Source organism: Sciurus vulgaris (assembly GCF_902686455.1).
Source record: "Sciurus vulgaris genome assembly, chromosome: 1".
Taxonomy (NCBI): Eukaryota; Metazoa; Chordata; class Mammalia; order Rodentia; family Sciuridae; genus Sciurus; species Sciurus vulgaris.
The window spans coordinates 18,446,443-18,474,155 of NC_136461.1; the positions used below are offsets into that span (position 1 = coordinate 18,446,443).

Genomic DNA, 27,713 nt, shown 5'->3' on the forward strand with positions numbered 1-27,713 from the left:
GTGACCAACTCAATCAACTGTGCTGATTCTCAAGTCAATTAAATAAGTGTTTGTTGAACACCTACTATGTGCCAGGCACTATTCTAGGCACTGGAGATAAAGAGAAAGCAGGAGAGGACAGTTCATGTTTTCTTCATGGAGATTATGTTCTGGTGGAATAAAAGAGATTGAAAAAGAAATAAAGATGATTTCTGATGTAACAAATGCTATCAAGAAAAGCAGACAGTGACCAGAGTCAGGAAGATCATAGGTTCAAGGCCAGCCTCAGCAACTTAGTGAGGCCCTAAGCAACTCTGCAAGACCCTGTCTCAAGATTTAAAAAAAAAAAAAAAAAATTAAAAAGGATTAGGAATGTGGTTCAGTAGATAATCACCCCTGGGTTAAATTCCCAGTACTAAAACAAAACCAAACCACAAAAGATAGCTGGGTGCAGTGATGTACACCTCTAATCCCAGCAACTCAGGAGGCTGAGGCAAGAGGATCGAAAGTTCAAGGCCAGCCCCAGAAACTTAGCAAGGCCCTAAGCAATTTAGCATGGTTCTGTATCAAAATATTAAAAATAAATAAATAAATAAAAAGGGCTGGGAATATAACTCAGTGGGAAAGCATCACTGGATCAACCCCCAGTATTAAAGAAAATAGTCTGAAGGTCGGAGAGAAAAAGTCAGATAAGCTCAGACCTAAGACCCAAGGACTACGTGGTGGTCACACAGAGATGCTGCAGGGAGATAGTCCAGCTGACAGCTCCACAGATCTCAGCAACAGAATCAACCGCCGGTCACATGAATGAATGAGCTCTCAGGAAGCTCCCGACCTCAGCCACCCCGGCAGAATCCACAGGGGGACGACACGAACTGCCCCCACCGAGCTCTACCCAGCTGAGTCCCCTGCACCGCAAGTTTGGGATGCGGCCACCTTGATTCCTGCATGTTCTCAGGAGGAGCCTACTGCAGTGATGAGCTTCAGACTGATTCTTCTGCTCCAGGACTCGCTTTCCTTGGCTTAAAATGGAACAATAATTACTATGTCATGGGAGTGTTGTGAAGTTTAAATGAGATGATGCACAGAAGGTATGTGGGGAGGGGGGTTGGCACTGGGGACTGAACCCGGGGTGCTCTACCACTGAGCTACATCCCCAGCCCTTGTTATTTTTTACTTTGAGACAGGGTCTCACCAAGTTGTTTAGGGCCTCACCAACTTAGCAAGCCTCCCATTGCAACCCTCCTGCCTCAGCCTCCAGAGTTACTGCGATTACATGCAAGTGGGACCACGCCTGGCAAGGTGTTCTTTTGATCATGGGACTTCAGTAAATGATATTTAATATTAACAGTAACGAAGGGCTACTCATTTTTAAAATATCGATATAAGAAAACAAAGAAGCAGTGTGACTGTTGGCTCAGGGGGAGGAGAGGGAAGGTCCGGGAGCCGTGTTCCACCACTCCTGCGGGGAGACGTGTGAAGAAGCCGCGTGTGCCCGCCAGGTGGGACCAGCTGCGCTAATTCCCGGACCCCACGTAAGTGATTTCACTTGCTCTCTCGGCAGCCATGGTATTACTTCTGTTCTCCCGGGGCTGGGGCTGAAGGTCGCTGCACTCCCCGCCAGAGCTCTGGGCATGATTATTCCTGGGGGACACCGGTTTTCCTGGTCACTCTGGTCTGAGTCCAGAGGCCAAGTTCAAGACCACTTGAGACAGGTTAGGGCTCCCTGAGCCCCGTCTACCTGGACAGCCCACAATTCCAGGAGCGGATTCGTCCCCTCCGGGTGCCCAGCAGGGCCTGCTCTCTTGGGCACTGGATCCCTGGAAGGGGATTGAGACGCCGCCTGCCCCGAGTCTGACTTCACACAGGAATTTCACACCTCCCCAGGCCCTGGCCTGCAGGTGGAGGGTGTCCGGGAGAGGGGCCAGGTCTCTGCGGAGGCTGGGGAGGCCTGCTCCCACCCTGAGGAGGCTGGCTGCGGCTCCTTGTCCTGCCCTGCCACCTGTTCCCGGCCCGCCCTCCCGCCTCTGCACCTGGCCTTTGGAATGCTCACTCCGAAGCTGGTGGGATGTGGGTATTAACAACTGGGCCGAGACGTCCAGGCCCTCGGCCCCTCTCAGAGTCTCTGTGTCCCCAGGAGGAGGAGGGCGGCAGGATGAGCCGTGGCTCCCTTGTTTTGAGGGCTTTCGGGCACCCAGCTGTGGGGACGGAGTTGCACTCTGTCCAATGGCTCGCCTTGCGGATCTTTCAGTGTCTCATTTTATATTTGGGGAAAGTGAGGCTCCTGAGAAGGCAGGTAACTTGACCCAGGCCACAGGTGAGCCGTGAAGGGGACACTCCAGTCCTGTCTGCCAGCGACACCAGCCCTTGTCTTCTCCCCTCGGAATACAGGCGCTCAGGCCTGGCGCCCCACACCCCTCGCTCTGCTGCCCAGCTCCCTGAACTTCCAGGAACCGCTGCCTGGGGGCCGGCCGGGAGGGTGGCTTCCAGGAAGCTGGTTTTCCCAGGACGAGGCAGGACCCAGCCCTTTGGCTCAGGTCTTGTGACAACCCCAGGGGGCAGGGCCAGGGCCAGTCTGGGAGAGGGCCCTCCCCAGGCTCCTGGAGCAGGGCATCGGATGTGGGACATCTGTTCCTGCCCAGGGAGTCTCAGCTCAGTCCTCGCCCGGCCTCCGGCCCTCAGCTCCGGAGGTGCTTCACTACTGGAGTCTCCCAGGAGCCAGGGCCGAGCACAGGGAACGGAGGGCAGAGAAGCGCATTGGTCCTGGCCTCACCTGTCACCAAGGCCTCAGATGAAGGCTTTTGACATTCGCTGTTGAAGAGCAGTGTGACATAGTGGTTAGCCTGCAGCCTCTGGACCCAGGCTGCTCATGGGCCACCTTCCTGGTCTGCCACTTAATGCTGTGTGGCCTCTGGCAGTTTCCTTAACGTCTATTGCCTTAGTTTCTCCATCTGTAAAATGGGTAAGAACACCTATGACAGGTTGGTGTCACGATTACATAAGCTGCTATGTAAAGTGCATTTCCGTAGCCAGAGGGCCCGGCGTGGAGTAACCACGCACCGGGTGTCGGCTGCTATTTCCAAGTGAAGTCGCACACAGGACACTGGACAAATGGAAAATTGATATTCCCCAAAGAAGTCCTAGAAACCATCCCTTCTAATGCCCCCGCCTAGGGCTGGGATGGGCTCAGAGAAGAGGCTTACTGAGCCCTGGGTTCCGCCCCCGCAGCCCACACCGACCACAGCCCAGGCTGCACCGGCCGAGCGCCTCTGTCCCTTCCCTCCTGCAGCGCCTGCGCAGTTCGCTGGAACGCCTAGAACTGTGGGCCTTCTTCCTTTCAGCTGACCTGTCACCAGCGCTTTCCTGTCCCCCTTCTGGAGGTTTAACTGAGGCTCTGCCACATGTGGGTCAGGGCTCCGCTCCGGGCGCTGGCTCTTCTCTCTGGGGGCTGCCATTCCCCCGGCCCTCAGGTCCTGGTCACAGAACTGCTCCTTGACACCGAGGTCTAATTCACACAGAGCGGACCGCACCAGCACCAAGGGTGAGTGGGGTGCATTTCTATCACTCGGCCACCATGTAACTGCCACTGGGTACAAGCAGAACGCTCCCATTGCTCCGGAAGGTGTCCTCCGTCCCAGGCGATGACCACCGCCCCCTCTGGCTTCCACCAGCCTAGGTGAGTTTTGCGACAAACTGATCTTGCTGTACGAACAGCTCTGCTCCTTTGAGGATGCCCGTGCTTTAAGGGCTGCCGGATGCTGTGGCCGTATGACCCCTTGGCATCAGGGGGATGGGATCCAGGATCCCCAGGGATGCCACACTCTTCCGATGCTCAGGTCCCTTAGATAAAAGGGCATAGTGTTCGCATGTGACCTAGGCATGTCCTCGCTGTACCTGAGGCCATCTCTACGTTATGTGTGATCCCTAATGCAACCTAAGTGACACGTCAACAGTGTCGCACTGGAGAAAGACAAGGAAAAACCCTGGACACTGTACATGTTCAGTACGGATGCAGCCGTTGGAGGCCTGACTGCAGAGCATCTAGGGACAAGGGAGAAATTCGGAGCTGGAGGGAGGCCAGCAGGCGGCTCCCGAAGGGGCTGCAGGCACGTCACTGCATTCACGAGGACTCAGCATAGGGCTTGGAGCGTGCCTTTTGGAACTTTTTCAAATATTTTGGTTGAATCCGTGGTCACAGAGGGCCAACTGTACTGTTAGCACATATTTTGCTCTTAATTCCTTGTCATCAATAACGCTACATTGAATGTCACATTTTGTTCCTCACACTAGACTCTCGGAAGTGGGACTGGCTGTTGAGACAGTTCTTGGTCCACGTGGACAGATGGGCTTCTTACAGGACCGTGCGGCCAGCCAGCAGTGAACAGGTGTGCAGTGGGAAGAGCGAGCGCTGCGTGCACGGCGGAACCAGTCCACTGAGCTCCAGCACCTGCCCTCCCAGCCCGGGGTTCTGCGGGACTCCCCGGATGACCCAGTGGTGCAGAAGAACACCTCCACAAGGAGTCCAAAGGGCCTGAGGACACACGGGGCTGTGCTCCTCTGGGGGAAGTCACGGCGACAAGGAGCTTGGGATTCACTTTGCAACGTCAGAATGCTGACTCTTAGCACGCACGCTAAGAGGGACCTCACCTCTCATCAAGGGACTGACAATAACTAAGCCACAGAGTCAGATTCGATCACAGAGCAGTGTCAGACTCAGGAAATACAGAGAAAAAGGAGCAGTTAGGAAACTAGACCACGTGTGCCTCAAGACTGGCACGGGAAGCCAAATGACTATCAGAAAGTATCCTGTACCTCAGGCTGTCCTCCCTAGAAAGCAGAGATTTTGAAGTCTGATGAATGAAACCTCCATCAAAATCCAAAGGACATGGAATCAACCGAGATGCCCTTCAATAGATGAATGGATAACGAAACTGTGGTATATATACAAGATGGAATATTACTCAGGCACAAAGAAGAATAAAATGATGGCATTTGCAGGTAAATGAATGGAGTTGGAGAACATCATGCTAAGTGAAATAAGCCAATCCCCAAAAACCAAAGGCCAAATGTTTTCTCTGATAAGTGGATGATGATATATAACAGGGGGAAGGGGGTAACGGAAGAATGGAGGAAAGATGGATTGTGTAGAGGGAAATGAGGGGTCAGGGGAAGGAAAGATAATGGAATGAGAAAAACATCATTACTCTATGTACATGTATGATTACACAAATGGTGTGACTCTACTTCGTGTACAACCAGAGAAATGAAAAGTTGTACCCTATATGTGTACAATGAATCAAGAGAAAAAAAAAAAAAAAAGAAAGAAAGAAAAGACAAAACTCAAAGGACAGAGTTCTGGAAGCTTCCAGGTAGCCAAACATATTGCAGCTCCTGAAGGGTGGTGTTTCTGGAGAGGAATAAATGGATAAACAAAAATCAGTGGATGGAAGGATAAGTACAATGTGGTATGAACATAAAATGAAATCTTATTCCACCTTAAAAAGGAATGAAATTCTGATACCTTCTCTAGCATGAATGAAACTTGAAGACATTATGCTAAGTGAAGGAAGCCAGTCACAAAAGGAAAAACACAGAATTACCCATGCACTTCTACCATGATGTGATGCAGCCCAGGGGGGTCCTCACTAGAGCCAGTGTTATACCCTTGTGTCTCCAGAATCATGAGACAAAATAAGCCTCTTTTATTTATAAAGTAACCTGCCTCAGGTATTTTGCTACTGTAATGAAAAACTGATTGATATACTAGCCTTAAGAGAAGTCAAAATCGTTTGAGGTGAAGAGAGGATACTAACTCTGGAGACATATGAGCCACTGAATTAAACCCTTCCTGAAGCTAGCCCTCCCATCTCCATTCTTCTCAGGCACCTGTACCAAGCATTCCATCGAAGTCAACTGGAGTTGAAATCCTGTCCTTGCAACAGAAGCATCCAGAGAAGACAGAAAGGTCGGAGGAGGCCCAAGCCTCTCAGAACCTGCTGGGGAGTCCTTGCCTCCTCTGTCTGGGACGCCCTTGGGACCCTCCCTTGCAGCCTTTGACCCTTCATCGCTGTGGTTTTCAGATGGGGCACTCCCAGCACCTCTTGGAGCCATGTCGGGAGATGCAGAGCTGGGCCGTGACCAGCTGCTCCGGGACCCTTCCAAAGCTAACGCTGAATCTGGCACACGAGCTGTTTGGGCCCCTGTGTCACTTGTCTGGGGGCTGCACCAGAAATAGACATTCAGACTTTGGGGTACAAGCACAGGGGAGGGGCAGACTGAAGAACCAAAGGCCAGAACTGGAAAGTGCCTTATGAGTAGTCAGACCCCCTCACTTTGCAGACAGCTGCAGAGATGGGGCTGGCGCTCTGGGGCTGGAAGGGAGCAGGGCACACTGAGGAGGATTCTTCCTGCAGTCAGGAGCTGCTCCCTCAACACTCACTGGTAGGCCCGGCCACTTGTCCTTCATCATTTTATTGGGGCACTTCATCAACACCTCCTGACTGGCTCTGAGGGTACTAGGTCCCTAACAAAGCAATGAGACCTCCAGAATTTCTACAGAGCAGTTAGCAGTCTGGCGGGAACGGGAACTAACATGCGCCTTGGGGACTGGGGTATATGGGAACTCTCTGTAATTCCCACTCAATTTTTCCACAAACTGCTCTACAAATAAAGGTTTAAAAAGCATACTTCTGTGCTTCCTGCCCCCAAGTCCTGAGCTGTTTTCCTCCACCATATACTTCCACCATGATGTTCTGCCTCATCTCAGGCCCCAAGGAATGGAGTCGGCCATCTATGGACTGGGACTTCAACCCCAAATAAACTTTTCCTGCTCTAAACACACGCACTGACAAACAAGCATCCCACATGGAACCGGGAGGGGTGGCAGGCACCTGTACCATCCCAGCTACTCAGGAGACTGAGGTGGGGGAGTCCCTTGAGCTCAGGAGTTCAGAGTCCAGCCTGGGCAACAGAGCAAGATCCCCTCTCGAAAACAAAAGGCAAACCCCCACATCAACGTACCACATCTGTATTGGAACCAGACCTGAGTTCAAGTCCCAGTTCTGACATTTCCAAGCAATGTGACTTTGGATGAGTCCTCTGTCTTAGGACTTGGGTTTCCTCAGTCATAGGTGAGTAGTTCATGCCTCAGGGGGCAACTGCAGACGCCCTGAGGTCACGAACAGACAGCACTTTGCACAGAGCCTGGCACAGGAAGAAATATGAATATTAACTTTCTTTTCAGACTCAAAAGAAGCCCATTGTATTACATAGAGCAGCGCAGAGTCCTTCTTCACAGGGAAAAGTTCCATTTCCCCTTTCCAGGGAGACAGATGCGACTCTCCCTCGGTTCTCAGCTTTCTGTCCCATAGATACTGCCCACGTTGGCTAACAGCATAGAGGTAGCTGATGCATCGAGTAAGTTGTGCCAGTCATCAGTGAACACTCCATTTCCAACCCATTTTCTTCTTCTGGATACAATGCTGCGATTCATTTCCCTTCCAACCTCAAAGCCACATGGAAGCTTTGATTAGTTTTGGGGGTGCATTTTAAAGGTTCCCAGGATCTTGGTGCAACCACTCTAGAAAGCAGTATGGAGATTCCTCAGAAAACTTGGAAGAGTACAACCATTTGACCCAGTTATCCCTTTCCTTAGTATATATCCAAAGGATTCAAAACCAGCATACTATAGGCGAGCTCAGTGGTGCATGCCTGTAATCCCAGCAGTTTGGGAGGCTGAGCCCAGAGGATCGCAAGTTCAAAGCCAGCCTCAGCAACCTAGCAAGGCACTAAGCAACTCAGTGAGTTCTGTCTCTAAATAAAACATTAAAAAGGGCTGGGGATGTGGCTCAGTGGTTAAGTGCCCCTGAGTTAAATCCTTGGTACCAAAAAAATAAATAAATAAAAGAAGAAAAAAAAAATCAGTATACTACTAGGATGCAGCCACACCAATGTTTACAGCAGCTCAATTCACAATAGCTAAGCTATGGAACCAACCTAGGTGTCCTTCAACAGATGAATGGATAAAGAAAATGTGGTATATACACACAATGGAATATTACTCTGCCATAAAGAAGAATGAAATCATGGTATTTGCCAGTAAATGGAAGGAACTGTAGACTACCATGTTAAGTGAAATAAAACAATCCCAAAAAAACCAAAGGCTGAATGTTCTGTCTAATATGCAGATGCTAACACAATAGGGGAAAGAACAGAAGTTCACTGGATTAGACAAAGGGGAATGAAGAGAAGGAATGGAGGATGGGAACGGGAGAGACAATAGAATAAATCGGACATAACTTTCCTGTGCTCAGAGTATGAATACATGACCAGTGTAACTCCACATCATGTACAACCGCGAGAATAGGATCCTAATTAGAATAAGTTGTACTCCATGTATGTATGTCAAACTACACTCTACTATCATGCATCTCTAAAAAGAATTTTAAAATTTGAAAAAAACAGTTTCCTAGGATCCTGACATTGCCATACTCTGAACATGGCCCAGCTCTCTTCTTGTACTACTGGTCAATCACTTTGTGGGACAGGAAGGTGAGCCTTATATGGCTGGCCAATCAAGGAACACCCAGAGAGAAGCTTCTGCATGCAGGCCAAGGACATCCAGCCCCACAAGCCCCTTCCTGCCCAAGGGAGAACCCCTGCCCTTGCTCCAGAGTCTCTCAAGCCCCAGAACAAGGGCGCAGCATCACCTTAGAGGAGATGCCAAAGGGAACCATCCCCACTGGCCTCACCTGGGTACCAAGCTGGAGGTGAATATAAACATTTATTTATATTACCTACTTCTACTAATTTATGTGTGAAATGGCTCCTTGACAACCTGATTCCTGTGGATCCATTCCAACTGGGAGCATTTCCATTTGCCCCATGTGACCTGTTCTTGTGGCTAGATAAAGAAAGGTTCAGTCATTTATTGGGCTTGGGACCTGGAATTCAAAGGTTCCGGGAGCATAGCTCTGCCACTGACTTACTGGTAACCTCAGTTACTGAGTCCTTCCGAGTCTCCATTTCTTCAGCTGTAAAGTGTTATGCTAGTCTTATTCACTTCTTGGGTTCTTGTGAGATAAAAAAAGGGACTTGATCTTACCTGGGAATTCAGACCTGCTTTACTAAAGCACAGGCAGCCACTGCAGTAATGCAACCTGCCACAAGGGGGCAGGATTGCTACATCTAATTTCCTACTTGGCTAAACCAGGGATTTCATGTTTTGAAGGATTGTCTTTTTCTTTTAGAAAAAATTCAAACACACAAAAGTAGAATGGTATAATGAACCTCATGTACCCATAACTATGTTTTAACAACGATCACTATTTTGCCAATCTTCCCCTTTCTGTGCTGCTTGTGGAGTATTTTAAAGTACATGCAGGCCTCATTCCATCCGACCTGAGTCAGGGCACTGCTCCAGTCCAAGACTCACTTCCACAAGCACCATGAATTCACTCTACCAGTTTGTCTTCAAATCGCTCAACGTGTACCAAAGATGTGACTGTCGGTTCACTAGAATCCAGATCCAAATGACATCACAGCATTTGATGAGTCTGTCGAGCTTTAGGTTTTGACACTCTACTTTCCCTTTGTAACTTCATGCCCTGATTGTGTTGGAGAAACCAGGAGGCTTGTCCTACAGGAGGTCCCACATTTAGAGTTTGCCCGATTGTGGTCTGTCTATCCTCCATATTTCTTCTGAACAGGTAATCAGATTTTGGCTGGGTAGGCTTGGATTCTTTCATTTTTTTAGGCAAGAATATCTCACGGAGACAACTGTATCCCCAGTTAAGTGATTTAGCAAACGTCAGCCTAAACTCTGCATTACAAAGTTCCCCCAAAACTTTCACCCAACTGTTTTAGCATCATTTAAAGATCATTATTTCATCACCATTTGAAAAACTGCTTTTATGGTCCTAACATTTCTTCTTTGTTCACTAGTTGGAATTCTTCTACAGAAGTAACCCTTTGTTACCTACTATTTGGTTGCCTGGAATACTATACATAACAAGCCAGAAAAGTAATTATTTCCCCTTGTGCTGGTGGTAACAATGAGTTGCTTTCCTTAAGTAATTATAAGTTAATGGATTTTTACAAGTTTTATGTGTTATAATCTACTGAAGCAATTCTTTTTCTCTTAGTGTTTAAATTTTTCCATCTTTGCTCAGTGGGGACCCCCTGAATTGGTTCCTTGGTCATGATAGTTTCCTGGCTTCCAGGCACAAGATGACCCAAATTCATCTTTCCTGTTCCATATCTGGAATCTGACATTTATCAAAGACTTGATTTTGTTTTGATTTTTTTTTTTTAAACTACAAAATGGTTTTTAGAGCCCAAATCTGTGCCTGAAGAGTGTTCCTTACTACTAAGTTGGTCATTGTTTGTGGGCCTTTCCAGTAGAGCTGAAAAACACATTTTTAAAAGAAAAATGCATATTTTATACCACTATCTAATTCGGATATAAATTTACTTTAAGCTTCTTTTATACTTGGAACTTTTTCTCATATACTGAAAAATCATGGTTCTCAATGCCGTTAACATAATTATTTATTTGCTTTATCTCACAATATCATAGTTTCAAAACAGCAATGTCATGGACGGGTTGTAACTCAGTGGTAGAGCGCTTGCCTCACACGTGTGAGGAACTGGGTTCAATTCTCAGCACCGCATATAAATAAAAAATAAAAATCCATCGACAACTAACATGCTTTAAAATAGCAAGGATTACAACCAACAATAAAGCTAACCAATACAATTTTATTTCTATGCTGATTTAGTTGTTCTTGGACTACATCTCATAGGAGATAGAGTCAAAATCCTCCTACAGTCATGTGAAATGATTTCCTTGGTGTAGTCATGCCACCACTCTGGCAGACCTACAGTTCATTTTCATGTTTTTAATTTTCATGTAGTTTTATCCCTTTTTGAAATATTTTATAAATATGCAAAAACATTTGCAAGTCTCCAGAATAGTAACTATATAATGTCTCATTTCCATCCTTATCTCCACCCTGCACGTAGGCAATCATTTTTAGAAACTTGGGATATATTCCATTGTCTTTTTAAATATGAGTAATTAATATATTTGTCTTCCCATTCCATAAACAGAAGGTATCAAGCACACTATAAGCACTAATATACACCTTGCTTATTTCACCTAACAATATATATGAAGATCACACCATATTAATATGGTGATCGGCATATAAATCTTCCCTATATCTTTTTATGACTGCATAGTACTCCATTCTATGTATGTACTATATTAAACCAGTTCTTTATTATCAGACATAGGAGCAGTTTTCAATCATTTGCTATTAACTAATGCCATAATGCACAAGTATTTCTGTATTTTAGCCTATGTCACTAGGATAAGTTCCAAGAAGTCTAAGAGTTGACCTAGGGTTACTGGGTCAAAGGGTAAATACCTATGTAACATGGTTTTATCTGCCAAGTTTTCTTGAGAAATTTTATCATTTTGCCTTCTCACCAGCAAAGTGTGAGATGCTGGCCTCAGATATATATTTTTTATACCATACTAGATTGAGGAGGCTGCAGAGATAAATCACAGACAAGATTCTTGTCCCCAGGAATTCTTGTCTAGAAGAAAGCAAATAACAAAACAATGATATTCCATAATAAGCAGGGACAGATGCACTCTGAAGCTAATAAAACTGAAGCTTCAGAGTCCTCACTTGCAGGGACCCTTTCAAATGTCCCAACGATGTGTTGGTCACCCCCAATTATTTTAAGTTTCAGGCTCCACAACAGTTAAATCTACCTCAGACTCTATAGAGTCAGCCTGTCTTGTGGAGGGAGGGATTTTAACTCTGCTCTGCAGCCAGCTTGAGAGAAGAAGCGCCGATGATATTTAATGACTGAGACAGACAAAAGGAAAAGGCCACTCTGATCAAGTGATCAGCCCGATTCCCATCAATAAGCCACACTAGTACCCAACTAGCAGTCTACAGAGCTTTCCATAATCCCACCGCCGCCACCACCTACTTTCCAGGGCAGGAAACAAGTTTTGGCTGGAGTATTTCCAGCAAACAGGTGAAGACGGGTATAAGGAGGCACTGAGGACAAAAATCAGAACAGAGGACACCACGTTGGGGTGTTTCTTGCTGCTGCGTGCGGTTTATTGGGTGGTAGGTGGGAGTTATTATACCAGGGAAGTGGGTATTCAAAACTGACTCCTTTTGGTCAAATGAGGCATAAGTCGGCTTCCTTCTCTGTAAAATTAGGGTTAGTAACAAAGCCTGCCCTGGTGGGTTTGGTTAGGCTTGAGAGATCATTTACATAAAGACCTAACCCAGTCTCAGGCTCAGAGGGCCATACATGGACGACAAAAAATAAAATGGTCGATCCTGAGCGCAGTGAAGGAATTCTTCTGCACATTATGTCCTAGGCAGAACTGGGAACCAGAACCACCTTCCTCACAAGCCGGGGGAGCAGGAAAATCGGGGAAGGAGCGGACACTCCTCTGGAGGATGTTCATGATCTGGGTAACTAGCGGATGGCCGAGCGGTCCAGGTGTCCGAGTGGCTGCCCGCCCGGGCTGGCTGTCAGACCGGCCGCTTGTCGGGGTCTGATTGACAGATGTGGGGTGGCCGGAGGACTGCGGCGGCCGAGCGCCCCGGACTGCTCGCCCCCTGGACGGCCGTCCTGGCAGACCGTGGCCAGACCCTGCGCGCCGTCCCAGCTGGATCCCGACCCTTTCCCCGAGCCCGCCAGGCCGGACGTGGCCGGCGCTGCAGCCAGGTGCGGCCGCCTCCGCGCCCTCCCTCCCGCGCCCGGCAGGGCGCCCCGACTCCCCGCGGCCGCGGAACAATGAGGCGCCGGCTTCTTTAAGGGAGATACCACCGCGCCGGCGGAGCAGGGGACGGCGTCTGCCCAGATGATCGCACCCAGCCCCGCGCCGCCGCCTCGGCGACTGCGCCGCCCGCAAACATGGCTCAGTGACTCGGACAAAAGGTGCAGCCTCCCTCCTGGCGGGGCGCACGCCAGGCCTCTCAGCTTGGGCCTCGCCTCCCCGCGAGCCCGCCGCAAAGCTCCGCGTTCCCCAGGTGCAGTCGGCCGGAGCGGAGGAAGATGCACCAGGCGACCCACCCCAGCGACCCCCGCACGCCAGCCCGCAGCTTGGTAAGTCGGAAGGGGGCGGGCAGGCCCGGGCGCGCGCACCGCTAGGCCGCGATCCGCCGCCGCAGACCCTTCCCGGGACCGCGGGGCCGTGCGCGCCCGCAGCGGTCTGCGGTGTGACAGAGCCGGGCGTGGAGCGGTCTCTCCGGGCGACCACCCCTGCGGAGAGGGGGCACCAGTGGTGTGCTCCGCAGCGCGCACACCTCGGGCGACGCCGGGCTCCGCCACAGCCGCAGGACCCGAGCGGGGAGCGGGCCCCGGGCGCGGCGCCCAGCAGGCGGCGCTCGCCCGGTAGGCGGCGCTCTGCGGCGCCGGCGCGCTACGCGAAAGCCGGAGGGAGGCGGGGCCGCCGGTCGTGAGGGGGTGTGTCTGCGCGCACCACGGGGGCGCGCGCCGGCCTCTGACTGAGGCGGCGGCGGCGGAGGCGCGAGCTGCCCGATAATGGCGGCCTGCAGAGCCCGTGAGAGGGAGCAGCGGCGGCGGCTACCCTGAGGTAAAGCAGGCGCTTCGGCGCGGCACGGAGGTCCCGCCCGCAGAGCCGCCGGCCCCGCACGCGCCTCTCCTCCCCGCAGGCCTGTCACAGGACCTGACAGCGGAGTCATCGCGGGCAAGGCCCGCGCTTCAGGCCACCGGCCCCGGCAGCGGCCCTCCTCACGCCAGGGCCACTCCCCGGGCCCCGGCGCTCCGCCCGCAGCCCCGAGGAGTGCAGGCCGCCGCTGGGATCGGCCTCCGGGGGCGCAGGCCCCCGGGAGGATCCCCGCAGGGTCTCACCGGGTCGCGGCCGCGGATGGGGACGGCCCGATCCTTAGCCAGGAGCGTTGGCCCGAAGCCGCCGCGCCGGGCAGCCCCTCTGGCCCCGGCCCGCCCTTCCCCCGGCACCAGCAGGTGTATGGCCCGGCCGGCCGGCGTCCAGCGCTGGGTGAGCACGGCAGGCAGGAGGGCCCGGGAGATGCCAGCGTAAAGTCCCCTCGGTTCGCACGCGCGTGCGCCCCGCGCGCTTCTCTGACCCGGGGGTTGCGGGGATTTCAAGCCGCCTTCCTCGTTCCTGATTCAGGAAGGGGCCGCTTCCTTCGGGGGTCACCGCACCCGGCGGGAGAGGGGGGCTGCCTCCGAGAGCGAAGCCGTGGGGACGCGCCGCGGCGGTCGCAGCGCAGACGCGTGCCTGCCCCAGCGCCGGAGGAAATGGGCCTCCGGGGCGGAGTGGGATTGGGAGGGCGGCTGCCCAGGGCGAGGAAGCGGACTTGAGGCGCCGCAGAAGCAGTCGTTCTCGTCCCCAGATCTGCCCCGTAGACATAAAGGGCTGTTTCCCACTTCTCAGCCTCCAGAGTCAGTCGATTTTTGTTTCCCCAGTTGTACAAGATAAATATCGTACAATCTCAGGTTATCTTCCTTGCCCATGGTGACAACCTACAAATGAGAATTTGGGGAGTGAGAAGGTACGCTTTGAACTTTTTCTATTCAATACATGAGCATGTGTGTGCAGGGCCTTTGCTCCTGCTTTTAAAAGATTTATCAAGTCGAATTCAAAAGAACGTTGTCAGAATTCCCCTTGATGTGTAGGACGGTTTGTTTGTTTAGGCAAAAATGACCTAGAACTAAATAGCTATTGTTAACAATAATAAAAAGGTATTCATATTCTTTTTTTATTATTATTTTTATTTTTTGTTTCTTTGGTACCAGGAATTGAACCCACCGGCACTTAATCACTAAGCCACATCCCCAGCCCTTTTTGGTATTTATTTTATGAGACAGGGTCTCATTGAGTTGTTAGGGGCCTCACTAAGTTTGCTGAGGCTGGCTATTGGAACTCACGATCCTCCTGCCTCAGCCTCCCAAGCCGCTGGGATTAACAGGGTTCGCCACAGAGCAGCAAGGTAGCCATGTTCTTAGTAGCCTTTTAAAAAAACAGCTCTTCTCCACAAACTTTTATTTTCATTTATTTTTGCAAAAATAAGGAAATAACATAAGAAACAAATAAAATGAACATATGTGGTTTGGGCTATTTATTTTAAATATAAAAAGTTTTCAGTTCTGTAAATGATCTAGTTCACTTTCCAGTTCCAAAACATAAGCCTGGGGTTTGTATTTCTAACTGTGAGGGTTTTCTGTTTTTGCTGTTTCATGATCTTTTGTGTGTAGGTTAGTCTTAAGGAGAGACTGGGATTTTGCCTTCCTGTTTGTTTTTTCATGATCAGTAAGTAAAAATGCTGAATTTGGGGATTTATTTTTAACAATCACATTTTCAAGCAGCTCATAGAAGAAGCAGTATAGTTCAGTGGTCAGAATCATGGATGTCTGACCCAGATGGTCAGATTTCAAAGTCCAGGATCACCAGTTACTAGCTATTTGACCTTGGGCATTTTACTTAACATCTCTGGGCTTTAATTTCTTCTAAAATGACCGTAATGTGAGGATTGAATGAATATAATATTATAATGTGTTTGAAACAGTTCCTAATATATGGTAAGTACTACCTAAATGTTAGCTTTATTATTAGAGTTAGATTTGCCCAAGGTATAGAAAATATCCTTAAGCACTACAGATAATAAACCAGATGATAAGTAAATCCCTCTATACAAGAAGAAACACAGCCAGTAGATGTACCTAATTTCAATAGAGCACTTTATTGATTTTTCCAGAAACCTCGACCTTGAAGATGGTGAGTAGCCAGCCAAAGTACGATCTAATACGGGAGGTAGGCCGAGGTAGTTACGGTGTTGTGTATGAAGCAGTCATCAGAAAGACCTCTGCACGGGTGGCAGTGAAGAAGATTCGATGCCACGCACCTGAAAATGTTGAACTAGCACTTCGTGAATTCTGGGCACTAAGCAGTATCAAGAGCCAACATCCAAATGTGATTCACCTGGAGGAATGCATCCTGCAGAAAGATGGGATGGTGCAAAAGATGTCCCACGGCTCTAACTCTTCCCTTTACTTGCAGGTATGTATTATTGGATGGGAAATAGAAACGATATGAACGTAACATCGGTCACCAAGAAGAGGAATGAAAGGGTCAGAAGAACTTCTCCCTTTAAATGCAGATGTTTTATAGTTAGGATTTGATAGAGATCTGCCAAGAATAGAATAGATGTTTGCTTTAAAACAAGGTTTTATTTAAACTTGTGATGCACATACCTAAAAATAACATAAGCCACCTGTTACACTATGGTACTTGCCAGTCTGCATAGGAATAGGGCAAGATAGAAACTGGAGAAATGCTTGAGACTATAGTTTAATAAGTTCACTTCTTTGAAATAACTTTTCTTAGAACTTCAGACTGAAGAAAAGGAAAATCTCTCCACCAATAGCAAAACCCATAGGTAATTGGACAACTCTTTTATAAATCATGGTTATAAATATAAACCTTTGATGTTTTGGAGGGTTATGTGGTTTCTAACCCATGCAATTCCAGTTAATTTTTATGAAGCATGTGATTTCACACCTGAATGTTATTAACAGTGCACTAGCTAACATTTGGGTCCCTACTTGGTTCCATGCTCTGTGCTGAGTGCTTTAAGGAAAGTTTCTCAAAGCAATCCTATGAGGTAGTTTATCTTTATTACAGATAAAGACATTGAGGTTTAGTATAATGAACTTATCCACAGTCACCTACCTAGCATGTGTCAGATTGGGAGCCAAACTTAGCAGACTTCTATTTTTTAATTTTTTTTCTATACCAGGGATTGAAACCAGGGCACTCAACCACTGAACCACATCCCCAGCCCTTTTGATTTTTTAATTTTGAGTCAGGGTCTAGCTAAGTTGCCTAGGGCCTCTTGAAATTACTGAGGCTGGCCATGAACTTGCAATTCTCCTGGCTCAGCCTCTGGAGTTGTTGGGATTGCATGTGTGCAGTACTGCACCTGGTTTAGCTAAAACTATCTGATAACTAAAGCTTTATGCTCTCTTCCAGATTATTCTTTTGTAGCATAGGAAAATGGAAAAGCTTTTTTTTTTTTTAATGGTTGACTTCTACCATAGTCAAAATCTCTTAGAGCTCTCTAATCACTGAATAGAAAAGATAGTTAAGAAAGTTAGGCATAGCTAAAGAGCAGAGCAAAATTTCTTCAGGCCAGTCTCTTAGAAAAGGAAACATCTTTCCTCGAGTATATCTACATTCAAAATTGACCACCAGACTTTTACCATTTAAAAGTGTGGTTTTTTTAAAAAAAAAAAAGTGTGTTTAATATTGGGGAACGATATTGACCAAATTATATTGTTATATCATGACATGTACAAATATGTAACAATGAATTTCACTATTATGTGTAATTATAATGTACCAATAAAAAACAAAAAAATATGACTTTTAAAATAAAAAATTAAAGTGTGTTTAAAACAGCAAAACCTTTGGATTAGGAATGACAAAACAAATTGATATGTCTAATTAGAAACTTGCAGGTATTGTATGGTGAACAAACATTCTTAAGAATATCTATTGCAACTTAGCACTTTATACACTGAAGTTTTCTCAGCACAGTGAATTAACACAACTGGCCTCTATTCATTTTATTGTTGGCTTTTCTGAAAGTGCTTATTATATAAGTTGCATTGATAAAAAAAAATACTGGAAACATTCTTAGTACATTCCCTTTTTGTATGTGTGTGTTATTGGGGATTGAATTTAGGGCTTCACAAATGCTAGGCAAACCACATTTCCTCTTAAAAGTGGATAGAGCTTTGCAGAACTTTGAGTTTTAGAAACTAAAAGGAAATAATCTCTTTTGAGTGGAAAAGCAAAGACATTTAAACATTTACCTTAGTGCTGAATCCAGATAGCAACCATTATAGTAACTAGGCATTAGCTGGTCTTTCAAGGTTTTAAGATGTAAAGTACTACCAGACTTAATGAGTTTTTTAAATCTAAATTGCCTTTTTGTTTAGTAAATCTTCTTTTCTCTTTTGCAGGGTTGGGTGGTGGTACTGGGGATTGAACCCAGAGGCACTTAACCACTGAAGCACATCCCTGGCCCTGGCCCTTTATCTTTTCTTTTTTTTTCTTTGAGACTGGATCTCACTGATTTGCTTAGGGCCTCACCAAGTTTCTGAGACTAGCTTTTAAACTTGCAATCCTCCTGCCTCAGCCTCTCAAAGTGACTGGGATTACAGGCATATACCACTGCACACAACCCCTTTTTTTAAAGCCTAACAGACCTTCTGGCACTTTTTACTATCAGAATGACCTTGGACAAATAACCCAACTTTTCCAAACATCTGTTTCTTCATATGTAAAATAGTAGAAATTATTTTTACTTTGCATGGGAGTTGTCAAAATTAGAGATGAACCGGGCATGGTGGCTCGCACCTATAATTCTAGTGACTCAAGAGGCTGAGGCAGGAAGATGGAAAATTCAAGGGCATCCTCAGCAACTTAGTGAGACCCTGTGCTTGTGGTAAAGTGCCCCAAGCACCCCTGGGTTCAATCTCCAGTACCAAAAAACAAGAAAAATTAGAGATGCTGCAGAAACAATACTTGGCTCATAGGAAGTACTCAGTAATAGGGACCTGTATTTTAATTGTCTTTTCTATGGATTTATGTAGTTTACCACACATTCATCAACACATCTAGCAAGTACCTTCTCTAAAGTGATATCTAGTAGTAAAAACAACCAATATTTACGACCAATAAAGACAAATAAATTTGTAGTGTGACCACAGATTCCCTATGCGTGGTCTTCTACATTCTTTATACAAATTTTAATTTTTCTCCATGTTTTTCCAGTCTTCCTTAATCAGTTGTAATATCTAGAAACCTTGCTTAGGAGAACTTAGCAATTAATGGAGGATACAGTCTCATGCATAGGAGCTTAGTGACCAGTCTGTATAAATATGGTAAATGTCAAGGATGAGACATTTATAGGATGTAAAGGAGAATATAATAGGAAACCTGACATGATCCTGGGGTTCAAGAATTATGAAATGTTTAATTAAAACTTGTAGAGTCGGGACTGGGGTTGTGGCTCAGTCGTAGAGTGCTTGCCTAGCATGTGTGAGGCACTGGGTTCAGCACCACATAAAAATAAATTAAAAAAAAATAGGTGGGGTTAAAAAAATTAGAAAAAAAAAAAAAAAAAAACTTGTAGAGTCAGTAGTCATTAGCAAGATTAGTGATTGAAAAAAGTTTCCCAGGCAGAAAAAACTACATACTAAGGTATTAAAACAAAAAGCATGAAGCATTTTAAGAACTGAAAGAAGATAGTAATTCTGTAGTGTACAAAGAGAAGAAATGTTTAAGAGGAGGCTAAAAGGGTTAGCAGAAGCCAGAACATACAACGTCCTGTAGCCCATGTTAAAGAGTTTGGACTATATTTTGAAAGAACAAGGAAGCCATTGAAGGACTTTAGGCAAGAGAACGAGTGGCTAATATCCCCCACCCCATGAAAATAAGTAGGTCAGGTACAGTATTTCTGTAGCTATAAACTGGAGGCCCATAGCTGTTTTCTTATAGCCTGGATACTAAAAATAGCTTTTACATTTTTTAAGACGTGAAAAAAAGGACAGGAGAGAAAGAAGAAAGAACGCATGATGCTTACCAAGTCTAAAATATTTGCTGTCTGGCCTTTCCCTAAACCATTTGAATACTGGGACTCTGCATTGTTCAACACTGTTTAGGAAACCACCTGGTAAATAACAGTGTGATCTGTATCTTTCTGTTCGTTCATTTTCTGGGTCTCACTGGCAAACACATGCAAAAGAGACATCTGCAGTCTAATGCAATTGCTGGGGTTTGCTGTAAGGGGGATGGCGTGGAGGGGTGTTCTGTGCTCCTGCAGGCCCAAATGACAAGAAGTATCAGTAGATTTAAATGCAAAGTTATCAGTTCATTCACTTTTTTTTTTTTTTTTAGATATTAATGGTCCTTTATTTTATTCATTTATTTATATGTGATGCACATGCTAGGCAAAGTACTCTACCACTGAGTCACAACCCCAGCCCCAATTCATTCATTCTTCAACAACTCTTTTCATTTTTTTTTCTTAAACCCATAGGTCTGAAAAGGACACACCAAGCAACAAATGGTTTTAAAGCACTATGGTCTTTTCATAAAATGATGAGCCAGGTGAAGGGTAGTATTCAGCTCCATTGACATGTACAGAAAACGTAGGCCATAGCTTTTCAAAATAAAACTGCTTAAAATAAAGTTTTGCGCCAGGTATAGTGGCGCACGCCTATAATCACAGGGGCTCAGGAAGCTGAGGCAGGAGGATCACAAGTTGAAAGCTAGCCTTAGCAAAAGCGAGGTGCTAAGTAACCCAGTGAGACCCTGTCTGTAAATAAAATAGGGCTGGGGATGTGGCTCAGTGGTCAAGTGCCCCTGAGTTCAATCCCCAGTACCAAAAAATAAAGTTGCCTCTTGGCATGGAGATTTGGTATGTATTTATTAGGGACAAAGTGATAGTTTGAAGTACTCAAGTTTAAAACACATATGAAAGCACTGACCAAATAAAATATTCCTGACAGCCAGGCAAGGGGGCTCACACCTGTAATCCCAGCTACTCCAGAGATGAGGCAGGAGGATCACAAGTTTAAGGCCTTCTTCAGCAACTCAGCAATACACTGATTCAAAAAAAAAGGGTGGCATATAGCTCAGGGGTAGAGTGCCCCTAGGTTCAATCCCTAGCATCACAAAAATAAAAGGAAAAAAAATGGAACTTCCACTTAAAACTGAAGACTTGAAGACCACAGGGTAAAGCCCAGTGTAGTAGCATGCATGAGGCCCTGGGTTCAATGCTCAGCATTGCAAAAACAAAACAAAATCTGAAGACTCAACTTTGGAGTCAGTTATTCTTTTTCTATAATTAAATTATATAACCTGTTAAATTATTGTGATCCATTTGTCCCCTTACAGCTTGTAGAGACTTCATTAAAAGGAGAAATTGCCTTTGATCCCAGAAGCGCCTATTATTTGTGGTTTGTGATGGATTTTTGTGACGGAGGAGATATGAATGAGTATCTGTTGTCCAGGAAACCCAATCGGAAAACTAACACCAGCTTCATGCTTCAGCTGAGCAGTGCCCTGGCCTTCTTGCATAAAAACCAGATCATCCACCGGGATCTGAAGCCAGACAACATCCTGATTTCTCAAAGCAGGTTGGATACCAGTGACTTGGAACCCACATTGAAAGTGGCCGATTTTGGTCTAAGTAAAGTTTGTTCAGCCTCTGGGCAGAACCCAGAAGAACCTGTCAGCGTAAACAAGTGTTTCCTTTCCACGGCATGTGGAACAGATTTCTACATGGCTCCTGAAGTATGGGAGGGACACTACACAGCAAAAGCTGACATCTTTGCCCTGGGGATTATCATCTGGGCCATGCTGGAAAGGATCACCTTCATAGACACAGAGACAAAAAAGGAACTCTTGGGGAGTTATGTAAAACAAGGAACTGAAATTGTGCCAGTTGGGGAGGCACTTTTGGAAAATCCCAAAATGGAACTTCTAATTCCTGTGAAGAAAAAGTCTATGAATGGGCGAATGAAACAACTGATTAAAGAAATGCTGGCCGCAAACCCTCAGGATCGTCCAGATGCTTTTGAACTAGAACTCAGATTAGTACAAATTGCATTTAAAGATAGCAGCTGGGAAACGTGACATATTATTTGCAAATATCTTGGATGATATGCTGCTTCTGATTTAAAGTGATGCAACATTATATTGCTGAAAAAGAATACAAAAAGCTAAACTCCACCTTCCTAAGGGTCTAGATTTTATTGTGGGATGCTTTTTTTCTTCTCATTTTTCTTAATTCGAGCTGGCCATTTTATTAGTACGTTTTAAATGTGTATTACCAATGTGGGTGTAAACCTTTTTTTTTTTTTTTTTTTTTTTTTTAATGATCATTGGTAGAAGTTTGTCAGGAAAATTCCCTAAGAGCCAAGAAGAGAAGAGTCCAGTTTTTTGGAAATATGTCTCTTAAGTATTTTAGACATTCCTTGTCAGTATTAGGCATTTCCATGGAAAAAGAGGTTTGCATGCTGGTAATGCAACCTTTGAAACTTTGTAAAGGAAACATATATGTATATATTTATGTATATGTAAGTATGTGAATGTGTGCATTTTGCATTCCATTTGAAGAAAATGCCACTTCTGTTTAAATTATTTGATAAAGGTTTGGGTTTTTGAGATTTGCTGGTGAAATCAGTGATGAAAAATAAACAAACCTTCCCTCATCTTCCTCCCCTGTCCCTCCCTCTAATGAGATCTTACTTTTTTTTTTAATTATTAATATTATTTTTGTAATGTCATATTGCTTTTTTTGAAGTCATCATTTTGGAGGGTCTAAAATTACTGATTAACCATAATTGAAATTAAGCAATCCAAAGCTGCTGAAGTATGTCTGAGCTCTCCAGTGCCCTGTAGCTCTTAGAGTTGAATTAGTCACACAATCATATGATAGCAGGTCAGCAAGGACATTGATGATCCAGTCGTACCTTCTTTAGGTAACTTGAGCATTTATTTAACTAATTAAACCACTGCATTGGGACAGGTCTACCCTGGAGCATCTACAATCTGATATAAATCTAAACACAGGATTCTTTTGTTTCTGAAAACTTTGTTATAAATGAACAATAATACTTGATATATTAAGTTCTGGTTTGAAGACTTTGTCTAATCCTTCGTATAAAGTGGAAGAGACCGAACCTCACTTTGCCCGCCCTGGCACGTCTCTTGTTGAGTCGCTGGAGTTCCTTTCATTTTTGGCACTGATGCTGTTTTCTCCTATCTCATTTGAGACAGTAATGGTATTATTGATAGATGTCTTACCACCACCTTTTTCTAAAGTGGGAAATAATATATGTACAGTTTGGCAGATGGATTAAATCCTGTGGCATCAACTACTCTTCGAGTAGAAAAGTTACTGATTTTATACAATTGGTTGGTATGGTCTGTGTCAGAAACCAAGAGACCATTGTTCTTGAAGTTAGTCTAATTTTAAATGTATGGCTGTCTCCAGTTTATTTTCCTGTAAATGCAGATAGTTAAAATCTAAGGAAAAAATGTTTTCCTAAAACAGAACATTAGCCTTGAAGGTTAAATAGACTTTACATTGTATCTCAGTTAATCTTTATAAAGCACTAGAATCTAAAAACCAAGCAAAATAGTATTAGATACTGAAATTATCAATAGTTTGCAAAGCCTTCTAAGCTTTTTTGAACTTCCACAACTTTTACAATACTGCCATCATAATATTCCCCATTTTAAATATGTTCAGAGAGTAAATGAAGGTAAATCATCACAAAAAAAAAAAATTAGAGTATAAAATTCTAAACTGTGTTACTTAATCTGGAAATTTCAGATTTGGACTGAAAGGTTTTATTGTAATAAAGCCTCTAAAATGATGAAAAAAGTCACATACCTTTAACATCACTTTCAAGCTATTATGTATAAAGATCCTTTTGGAAATTAGAGGTGAAATACACTGGAACTTGCAGTAATTGATCCTCTGCATTACCAAGGGGACTGAGTAATTGGAAATAAGAAAAAGCATAATTATAATGTCTTGTCACTAACATGGCACTTCAACAGATTGATAGGTGTATGCCAGCACTTCATTGGCTTTTCAAATATCTATTGCTTGGAGCCACAGTGTCCCAAGTGTGTAGTTTTTTGTTCTTGCCTCGTTTAAAATAGTTTTTTTTGTTTGTATTTTTTTGTGTGTGTATGCGTGTGTGTGTGGTGCTGGGTCTAACCCAAGGCCTCAAGCATGCTATGCAAGAGCTTTACCACTGAGCTACATCCCCAACCCCAATTATAATTTTTTTGAAAGATTTTACCTGTGAAGTAAAATTCTTTCTTTCATTGGGGGTAAAGGTGTGAGGTGATAAGGAAGTTTCTTCTGGAATTTTCTCAAGTCCTTGTATTCTAAAATAGCCTATGATACCAACCAAAATGGTAGTAAATTCTTCGTCTTTGTTCTTTCAGTCAGAGGTATTTATTAAGTACCTACTGTGTGCTCAGCACTAAAAGTTAATTGATAAAACGATACTGTAAAAAATGGCTTTTAGCCACAGGCCTTTTCCAGCAAAGAGTAAGAAATAAAAGATGATGAGTGATGTTTGACAATTCCTGGGAATTTGCTAGAGGAAAAAATGAAATCAAGAATTTGCGCACAGTGCCTTGCCCATAATAGGTACTCAATAAACAATTATTCCTCATAGAGTCTCTTGCCATGGTTTATAGTGTTTTATGAAATTTGTCTTAATTGAAAAAAGACCAAATATTTCAAATAAGCTTATAGGCAGCTGTGTCCAGTTAAAACATAGGCTTGTACAGTTAGTTCCTAGAATGTTATTTTGCACTAGTTGTCACTTAGAAAGATGGGATTCCTGTAGATTTTTGGTGCTAAGGGATACTTTGTCATGACGATGAAGTAAGTATTAAGTGTCAGATAAATAGCACAGAATAGTTCTTTCTGCTGGTCTGGTTTTTTTTGTTGTTGTTTTTAATTGTAAAATGTTATCAATCAAACTATTGTAGCAGCTACAAAATAATTCACCAGCATGACAAAATGGTCAAAAAATAAGTCATCAGCACTTCAGAAATGAAAGCAACTTTTGAAATTTTCTTTTAAAATTGTCAAATATATTTTATGAAGAATTTATAAAAGGGGAAATGATTGTAATTTATTGTTCATGACAGTTTTTTTTTTTTTTTTTTTTTTTAATAAAGTGAGTTTCAACAAAAAAACCTGAAAATTCTCCATTGCTGCTTTGGTGGCTCTGTGAGTAGTGCTGTACTGCTTTATTTCATGAGCATAAAATAGAGGGTGTAAAACTTGAGACAGCGTATGTTCAGGCTTACCTAGCTTACCTAGTAAATGATATTCTCTTAAATAGAAGCTCTTGCTGAGGAAAAGATGAATTATAGGAATTTCAGCATTTCAAGTTCTCTAAAATTTGCTAATTTGCTGTATTTGCTTTGTATACAGGAAAAAATGTGTCCCGCTTGAGATAATTTTTTTTATTTATCCTTCTATTTCAGCTGAGCATGCATCCTGGACCCAGTGATGTGTATTAGATGCACTAAGGATGCAATGTTTCAATCAATAACAAGGCCGAGGTTTCTTTTCTATAAACAAGTCAGTCATCTGTGGCCCACCTTTTTTTTTTTTTTCATTTCTTTGTATGTTTTATTATGTATGCCTGAGGATACAGCCTACTTGGTGGTCCAAAGATTAGGAAAGTAGGCATCAGGAATTGTGGCTGTTCCTGTCACTGCCCCTGCTCCTGGTCTAGCCATTGTAGACAGGCGCCTTTTGCTTTCTATCTGGAGATTAAATTTTTAAAAAATGAATCTTAAACTCTACATATTGTAGTTAGTAGCATTTTTGTAATCCTTTACAGTTTACCAAGCCCTTTCACATGGTTTTTGCGTCTTTTAATATCATATCTTAGGGGGCTGATTTCTTAATGAAGAAATTAACACTAATAACACCAGTGTCTGAGGTAGTGATAATGGTTTTACCCTGGGACAGGGTTTTAGTGCCTAATCTCTGACTCCAGTTGGAGTTTTCGCTGACAACAAAGCTTTATCTTCCTCACTGAAATAACCCTTGCTTGTTTTGGTTTTTTCTTTAAATTCAAATGTTGCTCTTTTGGCCCGCCAATCATAGCCACCCTCTAAAGTGCAGTGTAATGACAGACAGTTGGTTTGTGGTTAGATAATAACTCCTACTTGAGAAAACCTACCAGGAGGCCACACCTCTAGAAGGCAAAGTGCGTGTTTTAAAGACAGTACTTTCACCTTTGCAATGACTTTTCATTGGTTAAAAGAGAATTGTTAAAAAAAAAAAAAAAAAAAAAAAAAAAAACTGGCCTGGGCTTTTGACTTCACTCTTTCATTTCCTGTTCACCCTGGTATTTCAAGCTTAGCTTGTTTGGAGGAGAAGTTAGGCAACTTGATACTACAAAAGCCATCCTGGTCTAGTGGCAAAAAGCACAGGATTTGGTGTAGCAAATCTGATGTTGAATGCTAGCTTTCGCAAATACTTTCATAATTGTGTGTCATTGGGTAAGTCGCTTCATTTGGAAACTCAGTTCTCATATCTGCAAAATGGAAATGGTGGTATTTACACTTCAGAGTTTTTATAAGGGTCAGACATAAACATGAGGTGCCCAGCATAGCACTTGGCATGTTAAGTTTGCAAGTGGTAGCCATTGTTTCTGTATTTGGTTTTGATGATGAATGAATGGATTCCCCATTAGGCAGTCTTCAGTTGCAGCTTTGATTCTCCTCACCTTTGAAAGAGTCAGATGAAGGACTACCTCCTCTCAGGAAAATGTCCTATAATTTTAAGGAATTTATGAATCTTGGGAACCTGCCTGGACCCCAGGGACCTTGAGCTTTAGGCTCCACTGAGTACCTCTGCCAGAGCTCCAAAGTCAAAATAGGGTCATTTGCAAGGAGATTCTAGGGAACCTATATTGTTTTTTGAACTGGGTGCTGTTTAGACCAGTGTGTTACTTTGTGCAAATTCATTAAGCCACATTTAATTATTTTTTCATTTTTGTGGTATTGGGGACAGAACCAGTACTTTATGCATGCTAGACAGATCCTCTACCATTGAACTACACTACATTGTTATCTTTTTTAAATAAAATTTTCATTAAAGTATAACATACCTGGTGAAAGAGATTGAAATGTTAAGTGTTGGGCTGGTAGAGCACTTGCCTAGCAGGTGCATGAGAGGCTCTGGATTCAGTCCCCAACACCCACAAAAATAAACAGTGCACACTGGGGACTCTGGGAACAACTGCTGCTGGAGACAGAGGGAAAGGGCATAGACTTTGGAATCAGACTCTGTACCTTTCTAAACTAGTTGTGTGACTTTCAGGAGATCCCTAGCCTCTCAAATCCAGTTCCCCACGTGTTTAAATAGAGATAACACCTGCCTGGGAGTATTAGGAAGCTCTGCAAGGCCAGATGTGGTAGCTCATGTCTGCAATCCCAGCAGCTCGGGAGGCTGAGGCAGGAGGATCACATGTTCAAAGTCAGCCTCAGCGACAATTTAGCGAGACCCTGTCTCAAAAGAAAAACAAAAAAATTGTAAATGGCTGGGGATGTGGCTTAGTGGTAAAGTGCCCCTGGGATCAATCCCCAGTACTCCTCCACACCCCCAAAAAAGTAGGAGCTGATGTTTGTAGGATCTAGTGACAAACTCAGCAACGCCACTACTCGGTTCCCTGAGGAGGACGGGTGGGAAGTGACTCAGAGCTGCCCCTAACGCTGATAGCAGGCTTATGTATTTTTTTTTTTTTTTTATTTCATTTAGTTTACTTTTTTGCCACAGTTACTAGAGGAATATCCCTTTCTGTACTATAATGTCCCACCTGTCACCTTGCCTTACAGCCCTCATACTCTCAAACAACAATCTCCTAAACCCACTTTTCTTTCCTCTTTCTATTTGCTGACCTTATGACTGGCCAGGACGTCTACTGTCTCTCTGACACAGATGCCCAGGCCCGGAAAGTAAGAGTCTTAATAAGTTCCAAATACTTGAACCCGGTCCTTTCTCCTAGCTTCAGGTCAGAGGCGGGCGTGTTGCCCCGCGAGATTTCAGAGGTGACTGACAGGAGAGCGCAGTTGCCACCGGGAG

The 27,713-nt window shown here is 44.6% G+C and overlaps 1 protein-coding gene and 1 long non-coding RNA gene across 5 annotated transcripts in view; one reads left to right on the forward strand and one right to left on the reverse strand.

The window, feature by feature from the left end:
• LOC306667557 overlaps positions 1-11,582 on the reverse strand; it is a 22,073-nt gene extending 10,491 nt beyond the window's left edge. Inside the window, exons 1-2 of the long non-coding RNA XR_013765599.1 lie at positions 11,471-11,582; positions 7,000-7,182 (exon numbers count right to left, since the gene is read on the reverse strand). This is a non-coding gene — a long non-coding RNA (uncharacterized lncRNA). The remainder of the gene's footprint in view (positions 1-6,999; positions 7,183-11,470) is intronic.
• A 1,288-nt stretch (positions 11,583-12,870) lies between these two features.
• Positions 12,871-23,428, forward strand: PDIK1L (PDLIM1 interacting kinase 1 like). 4 transcript variants are annotated; one of them, XM_079150184.1, is made up of 3 exons: positions 12,871-13,122; positions 15,759-16,060; positions 20,969-23,428. In XM_079150184.1, exons 2-3 carry the CDS (start codon positions 15,776-15,778, stop codon positions 21,707-21,709), a joined length of 1,026 nt encoding a protein of 341 aa, XP_079006310.1. In that variant the 5' UTR covers positions 12,871-13,122; positions 15,759-15,775; the 3' UTR covers positions 21,710-23,428. The 4 variants fall into 4 exon arrangements, with proteins under 4 accessions (XP_079006310.1, XP_079006309.1, XP_079006308.1 ...); XM_079150183.1 differs by lacking the exon at positions 12,871-13,122 and adding an exon at positions 13,459-13,612; XM_079150182.1 differs by lacking the exon at positions 12,871-13,122 and adding an exon at positions 13,959-14,076.
• Positions 23,429-27,713: the final 4,285 nt, after the last annotated feature.